Source organism: Amphibalanus amphitrite, unplaced genomic scaffold (assembly GCF_019059575.1).
Source record: "Amphibalanus amphitrite isolate SeventyFive unplaced genomic scaffold, NRLGWU_Aamphi_draft 000746F_arrow, whole genome shotgun sequence".
NCBI lineage: Eukaryota > Metazoa > Arthropoda > Thecostraca > Balanomorpha > Balanidae > Amphibalanus > Amphibalanus amphitrite.
The window spans coordinates 242,814-259,009 of NW_024882240.1; the positions used below are offsets into that span (position 1 = coordinate 242,814).

Below are 16,196 nucleotides of genomic sequence, written 5' to 3' on the forward strand. Positions count from 1 at the left end.
CAGTCTCCAAAATTATTGAAATGGACTAAATTTGACCTTTGATGACCTCTGGTGACATTGGTCAATTTTACACATTGTGTCCAAAATTTTTTCCAGAGGCTGTGATAGGTTGGCCACAAATGACGTCAGAGTGACGTCATGTTCTGTCATTTTCGACCGAAAAAAGACCTTCGCAAGAAGACCTGTCAGGCCTACAGCTTTGAAGATAAAGAAAAATGATCAAGACATAAAAGGTGTAGAATTGACAGGGCTACAAAACTGCTATCTCGGATTTTTGAAATTTTTTAGTTTTAATCCCCAAAAATCAAAAAAGCATTTTTTTGGATATATTAGCCAAAAAATCCAAAAAGTTTTTTGAGTTTCGAAAAAACCGGAATATATGTGATAGTACCTACCGTCTTCTATCTACATACCAAATTTCAGATCGATACCTCGTTTTTTGGCCAAGTTATAGCGAAAAAAACTGTTCAAAAATGATGACGTCAAATTTTCAAACTCAATTTTTGACAATTCTAGAACTCGTAGAGCAAAACAAAGACCACCATTAGACTCCCCCTGACGAGCTGCATCGAATGGATACCCATTTTATGCAAAAATATCAACTTTGAAATTTGACCTAATTTGACCTGACCTTGACCTGACCTTCACCAAAACGTGACCTAGGCTGGCCCCAAAGGCTGCCTAACCCACATAATCGCATTTGTCATGTAAAATGGACCATAAAACATGCATCACACGACACATTCATATTGTGACCCCCGGTGACCTGACCTCGCTGTGACCTGACCTGGTATCAGTGACCTCAGATAGCAAAGTATGTGTTTGACGAACAATATACCATCGATGGTTTTCAATAAATTACCAATTTACTCGATTTCACAGCACATTTCTTGAATTGCCTGTGAACGGTGAAAATCTGACCTTTGACCTGACCTGTGACGTCATCGGTTTGACCTAGGTCAATGAAATTTGGTCACAAGGTAGTTCCCGGGTAGGGCTATCAAACGCCGTTTGAATTTTGAAAATCGGCCGGTAACTTTCCGAGATCTTAGGGGGGGGGGCCGAAACGCCCCCCCCCCCCCCCCCTACGGGTGGTAGGGTCCGCCGGTAGCCCTACGGGGCGCGGGTTAAGCAGGCTACGTCAAACTTTCAGTACCAGGGGGGCAGCTCTGCCCCCCCCCCCCCCCTCCCTCCTAGCAGGACGCCGTTCGGCGGAATACTCCAGCCGGGCGTGAGTCGAAGCTTTCGATTGCCTCTTACCATACGACTATCCGTTCTGGAATTACATATATAGACAGGGGGTGGAAACGGACCCCATCAGCGTTTGGCTGACAGCTGAATTATGAATACTCTAATGAATATTATGATTTTAGAAAATGACCTTATGCTTATGATACAATGAAATGTTAGTGAAAAAGTCAAAAAATATTATACCTACTTTTATATAATGCCTACCTACCAAGTTAGGTATAATACTTTTTGGACTTATTTCACTATCATTTCATTGTATCATGGGCTTAAGGTCATTTTTAACATCTTAATATTTATAATTATGCTCAAACTAACCATAGCTCACCTTCAACGAATATGCTAATTGCTAATGAAGGATTCCGATGTAAGAATCGCTCGCGACAGATCAGCGGCTACTGCAGCGCCATGTCAGTACCGTAAACTAGCAGTTTCCGTTTGGCCGTCAGATGTCCCGCCAGTCCCCACACGGGAGGCAGGCTCCACCGGTCCGGGCAGCTGCTCAGCGGCCGCACTGGACGGCGGACCGCCAGCTGGCTCCATTCGCCGACCGTTCCACCCGTCTCGGCGGCCGGTCTTGCTGCGGCGGTCCAGTCGTGGCCTTGGTCCGGCGTCGAGAGGTCGGGCGCCGCCGCCCGGTCGGGGAGCGACAGAACGCACACGTGATTTTGGGAACGGCGGCGGAGAGCTGACGGAGATGAGGTCGCGGCTGGAACGTAGCTGACAGGTTAGTTTCCTCCAGGGTTTGATGTTGGTCTGCTGTCACCTGTCTTGCGCTGTATCCAGTGTCGTCCTTTCACGCTATGAGAGTGAGTCACGTAACCTTGGGGTACCAGACTGCCCCTGCTACTTGCGAGCTGTGGGCTGGCACTTTCCTCGATGCCGCTTCTTCGAATGAGCTGATTTGTATCCTGCTCTGGGTGATGCGATATCAGATCCGAACACGTGGAAACTTGAATTATTGACTATTGTCATACCTATACGAGTACTCATATAAAACGCGGCTCTGTTTTTGCTTTTGTGGTTATGAATACCTTAGATATGAATGGACGCTTTTGCTTTATTTGTACCTCTGCACTGTCTGCAGTCTTCTGTCACGTTAACCCGCGCCCTGCTGGGTGTTTGAACACCCCCCCTTGTGGTTTTTCGCGAATATCTCAAAAACGGCGGCGCTCCGCGCCGCCGTTTTTGGTACACCTTATCATACATCAATTCTACACATGTTGTGAAAATTTCAGACCAAGGTCATTCAAGGTCAGGTCACCAGGTCACTTGAAGTGACCTCACCTCATAAAAACTTTCAATGTCTGTCATAGCTACACCGAGTGACAGATCGCTTTGAAACTTTCAGCGATTGCTAAGAGCAATAGCATGTACAAAATGTATATCTCAGAATTTTGATATCGATGACCTAAGGTCAGGTCAATTTTGCGACCTCCCCATTATAAGTCAATGGGAGAAAATTGAAATGCGCCTCTTTTGGATGAAAGACATTATAAACACTCCCAAACACCGAATTACAAGTGGTTTAGACACACTGAACTTGAAAATGGTGTCCGTGACCCTTGTTTATGCCCTGAGGTCATCTTAGGTCACGAATGGTATCTAACAGTTTTTCGCAAATAACTTTTGATAGAGGCATGCTAGAGCGATGAAAACGCCTTAGATGTGTTCAGCTCGACGATACGGATCGACTGATATGCAACATGACCCTTTCCGGTCAGGTCATGACCTTGACCTGAGGTCAAATTTTCAAGTTGACCTTTCAAGGTCAAGTCATAATTCATTCGATGCGTCTTGACGAGAGGAACACGATGCCGGTAAAAGTAAGGTCGTACAAGGCTTGGGTCAAAAGTTATTGCAGAAAAACTGTTTTCGAAAAAATCGGCTATTTTTGCAGTTTTTGCCCCCTGCAGGCAAAACCGTTGACGTTAGGTCAAATCTGAGAGAATTACTCAGAAAGGGCGTTAATAGGGCTATCGAATGCGCTTTTCCGCGGCGCTGTAGCTCTATTGGTTCCCGAGTTATGCGTTGGCTTCTTGGAAAATTTCGACATTCGACCTGGAAATCGGCGAAATTTTGCCTTCAATGACCTCTGGTGACCTGACCTTTGACCTGACCAAAAAATTGACCGAAGTGATTTCGTCATTATTTTTTACGCTCTTTCGAACGCCGCCTTCCGCGTATCGCTACGTGGCCCAGGAGCCGAGTTACAAGGGGGGGTGTTCAAACACCCCCCCCCCCCCAGCAGGGCGTGGAAATCCAGGACCCCCAGCAGGGCGCGGGTTAAATTTGTTTTTCATCTTTGGATGTTTTTCAGCACCTATCTGCTATCTGCCATCTAATAACGTAACAAACTTTCTCATTGCCCATAAAACCGGATTCTAAACATCAAACGCGGGATTCCCGGTGGCCGATAGGACTGAAATTAACCCGCGCCCATAAAGCGCATTCGATAACTCTTTTTAACGATATTTCACTAACAACTCCTCAGATTTGATCTAGGATCAATTGTTTAGCTACAGAGGGCATGAACTTTAACCTGCGCATGACTAAAGGGGGAGGCTCTACAGAGCCCCCCTCCCGTTTTTCGGCAATATCTTCCAAACCGTTTAACGCATCAACACGAAACTTAACCCGCGCCCCGCTGGGGGGGGGCAGAATCTGCCCCCCTCCCGTTTTTCGCCAATAACTTCTAAACGCGTTACGCCAGCGACGTCAAACTTTCGGTACCTTATCATACATCAATTTGACACGTTCCCTGAAAATTTAAGCGAAATCCGTCGGAAATTTTTTTAGAAATTGACGTTTTAGTGACGTCATGTTCGCCATTTTCGCCTAAAAAACGGCAAAATTTCAAACGCTGCTAACATCTTCATTTTTAAAGGAATCAAGACGTAACAAAAAAAGTTATACGTGATTCTACTTTGTCTATCAAATGGCTATCTCGATTTTTTGAAAATTTTGGATTTTGGCCCAATTTTTGTCAAAAACTGACTTTTTTGGGAAAATAATTATAAAATCCAAAATTTTGAGTGTATCGAAAAAAACGGAATATATTTCAGAGAAGTAGTCTATATGCACCTACATACCAATTTTTAGAAGAATCGGTTCGAAAATGTGGGAGTTATTCAAAATTTTATGACGTCACGACACACAAAAATTTTGAAAAATGTTTTTTTAAGAAGTTCTAGACCTCGTGCGGAAACAAAAATAGCACCATTCGATTCGCCGTGAAAAACTGCATCAGAAATCAGATAGACACCTTTTTAGGCCTTAACAACCAACTTCAAAATTTGACCTCACTTGACCTGACCTTGACCTGACCTCGACCTGAAATTCATTCAGAGGTGGTCCATATCACTTATTGAGTGTGCCTATTGAATTCTATGAGTAAAATGACCCATAAAACATGTGTCGCACATGCCCTTTTCTATATTTTGTTTTTGGTGACCTGACCTGACCTGACCTTGACCTTGACCTTTGAATGACATTGTATGCAACGGATATTGTCTGGGTAGTCTAAGAACACGTTTTGGGCAATTAGCCTCATTCCATTCTTTGGCAACTACGGTGCAAGGCCGATACTGTAGAAACTTGCATTTTGTACCCTTGACCTGATCTTGACCTGACCTCTGACCTATTTAAGCAAAAAATTTTGGGCTCTTAAGATCCGCCTTGTTGAGAGCTTTCGATTGCCGTTTTCCTCGTCTTTCTACGACCATCGGTTCGGAAGTTAGACAGGGGGCAGAATCTGCCCCCCCCCCCCCCCAGCAGGGCGCGTATGGCTGAATAGCCCAGCGGGGCGCGGGTTAAGGTACGTACCTTCAGCGGCATCAATTTGACATCATTGGTTTAAATTTCCACTTTTTAGCTGCCATGAGTCGGCCGAAAATGACGTCAGAGTGACGTCATGTCGGCCGATTTTTATGCAAAACTTACGGTATCGCTGTCAAGGGCTCAGTTTTTAAGCTATAATAAATCTTATTTCTTTGCATGAGTGGACTCACAATAAACGTGGCTATCAAACTGCTATCTAGGATTTTCAAATTTTTAAAATTTTGAAAATATACTTATATGAAAAATATATATACTATCTTCATAATGGCCAAGTTATACGCCAAAAAGCTGATAATATTTACTTTGACCTGACCTTTGACGTCATCGGTGACCTCTAAGTCAATGAAATTAGGTTTCTATCGACAGTTTTTCCATGACTATCAGGCGCTGTTTGAATTTTGACGATCGGTCCAGTAGTTTGGAAAATATCCCACTCATGCACGGATTAAAAATAGCGGTTTTTACGGAAAATGGTTTTTTTTCGGTACTAGCATTTGACTGAAGAAAGTCCCGACATTTCTCTTGCCAGCGTCGTGTTCCTCTCGTCAAGATGCGTCGAAGGAATTATATGCATTGAAAGGTCATTTTGAAAATTTGATCTCAGGACTGGAAAACGTCATATTGCATATCAGTCGCTCCGTAGCGTCGAGCTGAACATGCATCTGAGGTGTTTTCATCGCTATAGCATACCTATCTCTATCAAAAGTTGTTGTTTAAAACATCTGCTGGGAAACTTTTATGACATGAGATGACCCAGAGGCACAAAGAGGGGTCACAGGCGCAATTTTTCGATTCAGTGTGTCGTGTTTACTTGTTGTTTGACCTGAATGTTTGAGAGTGTTCAGAACGACTTTCGTCCAAAAGAGGCGCATTTAAATGTTATTCCATTGATTTATAATGGAGAGGTTGTCAAACTGACCTGATCTTATGTCAACGATATCAAAATTATGTGATATGATTTTATACGTGCTGTTGCCATTATGCATTGCTGAAAGTTTCAAAGTGATCTGTTACTCGGTGTGTAGCGAATAGCTATGGCACTAGCATTGTAACTTATTTCTAGGTGAGGTCACTTGACCTAAACTGGTGATCTATCATCTAACCTTGAGAGATATTGGTTTGTAATTTTCATAAAATGCAAAAATGATGTAATAAGGTTTGTCAAAAACGGAGGCCGCTATTTTTTAGATAGTTGCGAACAACCGCAAACGGTGTGTTCGTCCCCCTCCCTTTCTTGAACCCGCGCCCCGTAGGGCTACCGGCGGACCCTACCACCCGTAGGGGGGGGGGGGGGGCGTTTGGGCCTGCCTTAAGATCTCGGAATTTTACCGGCCAATTTTCAAAATTCAAACAGCGTTCGATAGCCCCACCGGGGAACTACCTTGTCACCACATTTTATAAACCTAGGTCAAACCGATGACGTCACAGGTCAGGTCAAAGGTCGGATTTTCACCGTTCACAGGCATTTCAAGAAATTTGTTGTAAAATCGATTAAATTTTGTAGGTTATTGAAAACTATCGATGATACATTGTTCGTCAAACACATACTTCGCTAGTCGGTACCTGAGGTCACTGATACCAGGTCAGGTCACAGAGGTCAGGTCACTGGGGGGTCACAATATGAAAGTGTCGTGTGATACATGTGTTATGGTCCATTTTACATGACAAATGCGATTATGTGGGTCAGGCAGCCTTTGGGGCCAGCTTAGGTCACGTTTTGGCGAAGGTCAGGTCAAGGTCAGGTCAAATTAGGTCAAATTTCAAAGTTGATATTTTTGCATAAAATGGGTATCGATTCGATGCAGCTCTTCACGGGGAGTCCAATGATGGTCTTTGTTTTTCCCAACGTGGTCTAGAATTGCCAAAAAATGAGTTTGAAAATTTAACGTCATCATTTTTGAACAGTTTTTTTCGCTATAACTTGGCTAAAAAACGAGATATCGATCTGCAATTTGGTATGTAGATAGAACACGGTAGGTATTATCACATATATTCCTGTTTTTTTTTTAACTAAAAAACGTTTGGGATTTTTCGGCTAATTTATCCAAAAAATTGCTTTTTTATTTTTGGGGGTCAAACCTCAAAAAGTTCAAAAATCCGAGATAGCAGTTTTGTAGCCTTGTCAATTCTACCTACACCTTTTATGTCTTGCTCATTTTTCTGTGTCTTCAAAGTTGTAGGCCTCACAGCTCTTCTCGCGAAGGTCTTTTTTCGGTCGAAAATGGCAGAACATGACGTCATTCTGACGTCATTTGTGGCCAACCTATCATAGCCTCTGGGAAAAATTTTTTGGTCACAATGTGTAAAATTGATGCCCGTAGGGGTCCTGAAAGATTGGTGGCGATATCTCTAGCCGCTTAGGAGATATCGACGGAAAAGGACGGGGGGGGTCCGTTTCGCCCCCCCCCCTACTGGGCGCGGGTTAGCCCTCGCCGGCACAGGCCATTTTGCGTCCTTCGACGGCACAAGGGGGGGGGGGGTACGACCCCCCCTCGCGTTTGGCCCCTGATCGAGCTAGAGCTTCGCGGAAAAAACGAGCGTGTTGCCCGTCACGAGAGGAAGCCGATGATACCCAATTTTAAGGTCCTAGGTCATCGGGTGACCTTCCAGGTCAGGTCAATGACCCGAAAACCGGGAAAATCGGGACCTGTTAGAAAGTCGTAAAGTGTGGCTGTTATGTGGTTTTCCGGGGTGCTGATCACGAATATCGTGTTAGTTTTGATCAGAGATGATGTCTTTAGGTATTTAGACCAGGTCGGGTCAGGTCAGGTCAGGTCAACCGGTAGGGGCTGTGACGGGTATTCGTAATACATGTCAGCCGCCTCTGACAGCTTCGTAACATGTTACGAAGGCACCAAAACTACTTCGTAAATGTTCAAATGGTTGCTAAATTCGAATTCAGCTCCAAAAACTAGCCTAGAAACATGTAAAACTCGAAAAAGTGAACCGAGGTCACCCGAGGTCACCAAAGGTCAATGACCTGACCTGACCTTCAGGTGACCTTGACACCCACCCTAATGTATGGGAGCAACATCAAATCACATGTTTGAACGTTTGAAACCACGAAAAGCTTGCAAACGCGCGGCTAATGCGAGCCGACATACGCCGAATCGCGATTTCGGCCAAACATGGTCACGGAAAAGAGGTCACAGGTCAAAGGTCATTTGGGTCAGGGTCATGAAATTTTCAGGGAGGTGTAAAATTGATCAATGCGAAGGTACTGAAAGTTTCTTTGCGATCGGCCGCTTTTTACGCGAGTTATTCGCGAAAAACCTTAGGGGGGGGGGGGGGGGTTGCATCAACCCCCCCCCCCCTGTGCCGGCGCGGGTTAAACGCGAATCACTGTATAGTGAATCACTGCGCCTACAGCGAATTGCTATATAAATTAACTGGCCATGGACCGTAGTCCGTATGATGGTCATGTTAGTAAACTTATGCAGCGCCACTTACAGTGGGGGTGAAGCTAGTAGAGGTAAAGTAGGTAGAATGCCCCGTTCATAGCAGCAAAATACGTGGGTCGTGCTGTATTGTAAAAGGCACCAACAGGCACCATGCGCAATAATAAGAGCTCAATATCCGGAGCAGCTCACGGACCCGGACTCTGTGCCCGACAGAATGCACCATTGAATACAGGCTGCGATGGTACGCCTACGTAGACCATTTTAATGTAAACACACCATCATGAGGCCAACTTGCCTTCCGATGTTCCCTTGCGAGACTGGAGCGTGATCAGCTGCGCCGCAAACGTTCAACAGCCGACGTTAGCGACGCGACAGAATTGAGAGTGGACATCGGACAACTGAAAGGGGACATGAACTATTGGTATCATTCCTTTATCATTTGTATAAATACACCTAACTACTAACTTGTCATGCACAAATTTTGTCGCTGCATTTTGACTCATACCATGCTGCGTATACCTTGTTCCGTGTCCGCCCGTTATAAACGCTCTTATGAGGTACTTGACTTCCGTTGGTGCCACACTGGGTGAGGGTACGAGTAAGTAAGTGTGCTGGGTGGGGGTGCGACGGGCGGAGGCTGGCTGACGGGGTGGGGGTGGAGGTCCCTACACTGCCTGTGGGGACAGGAGTGCGCACCTGCTACATCCGTTCCTCCGCTGATCGCAGGACTTGGTGCCGTCAGTGGTCGCCCAGCGGCGACAGCGGGACTAGCTACCCTCCCGATCCTGCCGCGGCCATCGATCAGCCCGTCTCGACCCTCCTGTCCAGTCCGCCCCGCCTGTGTGCGTTGACACAGCCATTCATAGCCAACAGCCATTGACCGTGGCGCCGTGACCCGCAGGTGCAGCCGTGGGGTCCGGCCGGGTGCACAGCCGCGGATCGCCGCCGCCATGCGGCCCAGCGCCAGCCTCCTCCGCTTCAGCCTGGTGCTGAACGCGTGCCTGCTCTTCTCCTACGGCGTCTGGTACATGCACCAGTCGACGGTGGTCGGGTTTGTTCCGGAGCCGACCGCCCAGGTCGCGCCCGTGGCCAGGACCGTGGTGGAAACCAAACCGACCACAACCCCAGCGGCGGCGGCGGAGACGACGGAGGCCGCGCCTCCCCAGGCAGCGGCGCAGATCGACCCGCACTGTGCCTTGAGCCAACTGAGACAATGCAGCGACGTGACGCCACGAACGCACTATGTGATGCGCGGCACCAAGTACTGGGTACTGTACAACTTCGTGATCGGCGAGCGTCGCGTGGCGTGCAACGAGACGGTGACGTATACCACCCACGGAGACTTCACCTTCTTAGACAACATAGTGCCCCTGGTGCTCCGCTGGCGCGCCCCCGTGTCGTTCGCGCTGTACGCCCCGGCCGATGACTTTATACCTTCCGTCGAGGCCCTGTCGTACCTGCGCTTCTGTGCTGACCCGCTCGCCAGAGAACTAGTCACTTTCCACGTGGTCTTTGACGTGGACAAGGTGCCGCTCAACGTGACAAACGCGACGCAGCTGCTGCAGCGGCAGCCGGACTGCTCCAAGCCGCCGCCCTGGGTCGCCAAAGAGTCGTACCGCAAGGCCAAGCACCTGACGTACCCGGTGAATGTGCTGCGCAATGTGGCGCGCGAGACGGTGATGACTCACTATGTGCTGCCCTCGGACGTAGAGCTGTACCCGAGCGAGGGTCTGGCCGAACAGTTCATAGACATGGTGCGCCGCAACGCGCCGGTTCTGTGCCGGCCTCAGCCGCGCGTCTACGTGCTCAGCATCTTCGAGGTGGCCGCCAACCACACGCCTCCACTTCACAAGGACCAGCTGACGGGCATGCTGAAGAACGGCACCGCCATCCCGTTCCACAAGTATATGTGTCCCACCTGCCACCGGATACCGAAGGCCAAGGAGTGGACCTTCTCCAAGGAGACGCAGCAGATGGACGTGTTCCACGTGGGAAAGCGGCACCCGCCGTTCGAGAAGTGGGAGCCCATCTACATATGCACCAACCAGGAGCCCGCCTATGACGAACGCCTCACCTGGGAAGGCAAGATGGATAAGATGGGACAGGTAAGACTGTCTTTGCTAGGGAGGTTTGAATGCTTTGCCATCATATTGTATCATCGTGTTTGCATTGCATGGACCCCAAATTCTTCCTCATTCGGTGGACGTTGCAGTCATATTTTCGGAAACCGTGTCTCGAAGGCTATGTGGACTGTGCAGGCATTGCACCGTCCAACCGAGCCGTGGTCTTTTCATATGAATGGTGCGTGGTAAGGACGGAGCACCATTGCTGGCCCACTGTTTGGTTATTACCAGTCGAGAAAGCCAACACCAAAGTGGTAGGGAGATCGACCAAAGTAACAATAGACGAGCCACCGCAGTGGTGGATGTTATTTCAACGCCAGCACGGTCCGGCCCCTTGCCGTTTTTATATGGGAAAGGGACGATGTGGCTGTTTTTGCTGTGTGACGAAGGCGGCTGGTGATAGGCGAGGGAAGGAGGGAGGGAGGGAGGGAGGGAGGGAGAGGGAGAGAGAGAGAGAGAGAGAGAGAGAGAGAGAGAGAGAGAGAGAGAGAGAGAGAGAGAGAGAGAGAGAGAGAGAGAGAGAGAGAGAGAGAGAGAGAGAGAGAGAGAGAGAGAGAGAGACAGAGAGAGAGAGGGTGGAGAAGGCGAGAGAGAGGGGAAGGAGGGAGAGAGGGAGCGAGAATGTGAGCGAGAAAGCGCATGCCTATGTAAGCGAGAGAGTGAGAAGATGAAAGAGCATATGCTCGAGAGAATGACATTGGGAGCAAGAGTGACAAAGCAAACGCAATTCAAATACCTACAAATAAATTTAGCATGTTCTGCCCCTTGTGGCAAGACACCCACCTGCACGGTGCATATTCTATGTTTCTTCTCTTTTAGCCGGCCTAATCGTTCTAACATGGAACCTCGCTACTTCCAGAAGCAATAGGTCTATCTTTGCGAGCTAGAATCGAACGCTTCTTCATGGTCATCGTACTCCCTACTAGGCGAGCTCAACTGAACCCTTTAACGTATCGATAAAGCATTATGCCTAACGTGGCCACAGGCCACGTACATGTAGGTACGGTACTTATGTCATCGATTCCGCGAGTTCTGAGACCTATCGCTGGCGGCGATCGATATACGGCTGGTCACTGATGGCATAGTCATAGTCATAGTCATTAGGCGGCACAGGGGTTCACGAAGCCCGGGAAGGGGGACGTTTGCTAGCTGGGGCATTCCACGTCAAATCGAACAAAAATCGGCTGTTTTGCACCTTACCATCAGTGATTTCATTATAAATTTGTGAGCGAGTTCCTGTGTGGCCCCGGACATTACATTGATGTTTTTTTGCACATTCTGACCACAGGTCTTCTAAATATAGGGCATCAAATTTTTACAAAATGTTGCATCTTTATATTTTTGAACGACCATAACTTTGGTTGTACTTGTTTGATTTGAATGAAATAAACCTTACTGTTTAGGTAATTTCTTAAGCATTTGTTTAGAATTGCACCTACTTAAATATATGACCTTGAAATTTGCTTAACTCTGTTCTTAAGCACAAATATTGAAATAGCAAAAAACACGTCACCTTCGATTTGGCTCATTTTCATATATTTTATTGCCTACCATATTCTTAACAACCTGTGAAAAAAATTAGAGTGGGCCATTCATAAGTTTTGAAGAAAATTGCACATATGCAAACGTATGTTAGCACGCGCAGTGGAGGGGGAAGAGCGAATTTCGCCCACCCCTCCTGTTTTTCGCCAATATCTCATAAGATTAATGCGAAATTAATTATGGCTACCTGTCAAGAATTGAATTGGACATCTCATCGTGCAAGCAATAAGAAAATCGGTTCACAACTGTTCTAGTAATAGCGGTGTAAAGTGAACATCCTGTCGCCGCAGCGACGCGGCGACTCGGCAGCCGGCGCCGACCGCTACGTGCCGCCTGAATTGTAGACTGTGCCGGGACGGAACGGAACGGTTCCGTCTTTACATCGCGCTCCCTACCGCTGATTACGTTCGATTCGCGTCAAATTTTGTGAGAAGACTAAGAAATATACAGGCAATCTTATGGTGAAGAGTTTTGAAAATCGGTTGGTAAACAATTGAAATATGAACGTGTAAACACAAAATTGTGATTGCTGCGTTTTCCGCATCGGCCGAGTCCGCCTCAGCCGGCGACATGTTACTCTTAGCAGGCCTCTAACTGCCATATTTATTATTGGATTAACTAGAAATTCCCCATACACACTAAAAAGTGTATGTTCTTTCGTATAGTGAAGATCAAAAGACGTGAAGATATCGTTGCGTGATAATGTTTTCGTTGAATTTACTTCATGATGCATTTCCACACGGCTCAAAATTCACCGCAAAATACCGTTTGCCTGAGACACTTTTACTATGGAACGTGAATGCTTGACTACGATGACTATGCATTTCCATTCTCGCAGAGTTTGGGATATCACTAATCAACAATCATTCATTTCAGAAAGTGTACACAAGCAAGCATGTCTTGACTCTGTCTTTCAAGGTCACGCGCAGTTGCGTGATGTTGATGCATGAAAACGGCGTTTGCCGCGAAAGTTATGAATGGCCCACTCCAATTTTTTCACAGATGGTTAGGAACATTGTGACGGACATAATATGTAAAAATTACCCAAATCGAAGGTGACGTGTTTTTTGCTATTTAAATTTTTATGTTTTAATTCAAGGTCAAATGCATTTCAAGGTCACTTCAATTTAATTTTATAATTAAAAATCAAAGCCTTATCAATTGCCTATAAGACCCTGTTAATATCATTTTGATATCAGAAAAGGAACCAGAGTTATAGCCATTTAAAAAATTGATGTGTGGCATTTTTCGCTATATTCGATGACCTATATCTCAGCGATACGTTATCAAATTTCGAAAATATTATACGTAACTCAGTTTTGAACCATGCCCAGTCTGCCTACAAATTTTCAGAAAAATCGAAGGGGATGACGGATTTCGGTGTTTGATTTGACGTGGAATGCCCCAGCTGCGGGTGCCACTGCACCGGAGTGTGCTGATTGTGATTGTGTTCTGATGTGATGCTGATTGTGTTCTGATTGTGCACTGTGCAGCTAATAAATAGTTAGCTACGATGATTAAAACGAATATAACGTCAGTCTGGCCAGCTGTTGGGGACTGGAATAATGATCAAACGATTCCTCTTTTTCAGGGTTATACGTTATGCATACAAGACTACGACTTCATGATACTAAACAACGCATTCCTGGTACACAAGCCCGGTATCAAAAAGTACAAGTAAGTATCTACTTTGGTGTTACTCAGAATAGGCAGAGTTTTAGACTTCTTACTCCTTACTCATCACCCGTTTATAGTTGTGGCGCAGGAAGTGGCCGTTGCTGCTGTCCATTGCTCATTGCACGGGCATTTGGCGCAGCTATAGTCACGCGGCGTAATTATGATACAGGGTACACCGTAGTAATTATCATCGTACGACGGGCGCCGTTACGTTTGACATTCGTGGGTGCGTTACAGCTACGTAGTACCTAGTAAAAAAGTGTTTAGCATAAGTTAGGAGAAAATGGACTAAAATGAGTTTGCAGGTTTAGCCATATTTCAAGTGTTATCAGGTGGCTAAATGTCTTTCACCTGATATAACGCTGACGCAGCCTCCGCTGACCGCTACATCCCAAATAACGCCCGCTCTCTGTCCGCCGCAGGCCTGACAAGTGGCGGGACACGCTGGTGTCCAAGCAGCGCCGCTTCATCCTCAGCGCAGAAAAGCTGGAGCTGGAGCGAATGTTTGGTCGACGAAAACAGTGCAACCTCTCTTGATCGGCCTTATGTCTGAAACAGACTCTTTCCGCAGTCAGGAAATCGCATGCGACTGCGAGAGCCTATTCCAATACATGGAAGCACGCTCGCATCAATCGCACGCACCTCCCGGATGCGATTGATGCGGGAAGAATTTTAATGTATTTGAATAGGCTCTCGCATGCGATTTCCTGAACGCGGAAAGAGTCTGTTTCAGCCTTTAGCGGCAATCAGACTCAGCAGGGTCCAACGGGGCGCGCCGGCGCAAGGAGTGCCCCGTGTGGCGGCGCTCAGATGAGGCCACAATAGTAGGTCGGTTTCGGCGTTGGTTGTTTTGTGAAATCGATTAGTGCGTTTTGTATTAGGAATTTTGTGATATCGGATGAAGCTGCCCACGTGAGACGTTCGCGAGCCGTGTGGTGTAATGATGTAACGTGATATCGAAGACACTGATTTGTGAGTGTAATTCTCTGTTTATTTCGGTTTCCAGTAGTCAGTTGGGACTCGTGCGGAGTCTTGCAGAGCAGGCTAGACGCCGAGATCGGCAGCGTAACGCACTTACAATAATGCGTCTGCTGTGGTCATAACAACGCGAACTGCTGTCATGGAGAAAGACCGACAAAGACGGACAGGGTTAGGGCAGCTGCACAGACTGCCAATGGGGCGCTACCGAACGGTATTCGAGAGGACCTATCGACAACAGCCTGTGTCTCTGGGACCGGCATAAGCGCGCAGCTGTCATGTTATTGAGTGTAATGGTGCCCTTGACGGTACGAGCAATCAGCATTGTTGTGAAGCCAAGCCTTATAAGTGCCACATGTATGTAGCGGCCCTGTGCAATGGAGGCTCTGTCAGTGTGCTGGTCGCCGAGAAAATCTCGGCAATGTGTGGTCATGTTTACAATCGCTGTCGAGTTTTTACCGTGCAAAACGGTACGTTCAGTGAGCTGTAGCGAAATTGTCCGTATTTTCATGTGGGAGATGTGATTTTTGTATGATCAGTATCGGGTGCGGAATCAGGATGGCTTAATCAATTACGGATAATTATGGTATTTGTTACAGAATGTGATCTAATGTGTTTAGTTAGGCGGCTCTACTGAATGGTGGGATTGAACCAAAGAAGTATTGTTCATTGAATGATGCTGTAACCCTGCATATCTGCCATGTGTGCTGAGATTTTTGAAGTAAATGTTCGATCGATAATCACTGGATTTCTACGACTGCGATATGGTATCACATCGGCAACTTTATTTGTTGGATTGGTTGTCAACAACAGACTCCCTTTATTTATTATACGTTTCGTCAGAACCGCTAACTCAACACATTCACTTCAAGGCTTCACGATAAATCCAGGCACATTCTGCCAAAGCCGTGGGTCGTCTCACTCCACAAAGATTTCGTTCGGATCGGCCAATGGCACGTGCCAACAGTTGACTCATGACTGTTGTGGGGCTGCGAGACTAATGACTGCACCGTTCCTCTCTCCCCGTTCTAATTGCCTGCGATCCCCTCCGTCCTTCTAGGCTTCCGGTCCATACATTCCGCACACCAGCCAGCAGCTTCACCAATCACCAGTGACTACACAGTGAATTCATAGTGAATATACAGGCAGCACGCCTGCGGCGTATCAGGGACGTTCCTCGCCGCGGGCGACGTTCACCAGACGGCCGCCATTCCGCGTCATCCGCCAGACCACCAGCCAGTGTTACGTCATAATCAGCCGGTGTTACGTCATCAACAGCTAATTACAAACCAAAGGACGACGAGGGTGACACGTGGGAGCCATACGCCACACTGTCCTAGACCTAGACGGCTGGGTAATTTACAGTCATTTTCTCTATTAAAGGGGA

At 47.0% G+C, this 16,196-nt stretch overlaps 1 protein-coding gene across 1 annotated transcript; it reads left to right on the plus strand.

Moving 5' to 3' along the window:
* Nucleotides 1–1,735: 1,735 nt before the first annotated feature.
* Nucleotides 1,736–15,549, plus strand: LOC122365532 (beta-1,4-glucuronyltransferase 1-like). The gene is made up of 5 exons (XM_043336816.1): nucleotides 1,736–1,975; nucleotides 9,391–10,594; nucleotides 13,746–13,831; nucleotides 14,254–14,378; nucleotides 14,572–15,549. The coding sequence occupies exons 2-4, from the start codon at nucleotides 9,440–9,442 to the stop codon at nucleotides 14,366–14,368; spliced, it is 1,356 nt and encodes a 451-aa protein (XP_043192751.1). The 5' UTR covers nucleotides 1,736–1,975; nucleotides 9,391–9,439; the 3' UTR covers nucleotides 14,369–14,378; nucleotides 14,572–15,549.
* Nucleotides 15,550–16,196: the final 647 nt, after the last annotated feature.

What these genes read in the sequence shown, in the direction of transcription:
- LOC122365532 (XM_043336816.1), top strand. Translation starts at nt 9,440, where the DNA reads ATGCGGCCCAGCGCCAGCCTCCTCCGCTTCAGCCTGGTGCTGAACGCG. An exon ending in AGATGGATAAGATGGGACAG is followed by an intron (nt 10,595 to 13,745) that starts GTAAGACTGTCT and finishes CCTCTTTTTCAG; the next exon opens with GGTTATACGTTATGCATACA. An exon ending in CCCGGTATCAAAAAGTACAA is followed by an intron (nt 13,832 to 14,253) that starts GTAAGTATCTAC and finishes TGTCCGCCGCAG; the next exon opens with GCCTGACAAGTGGCGGGACA.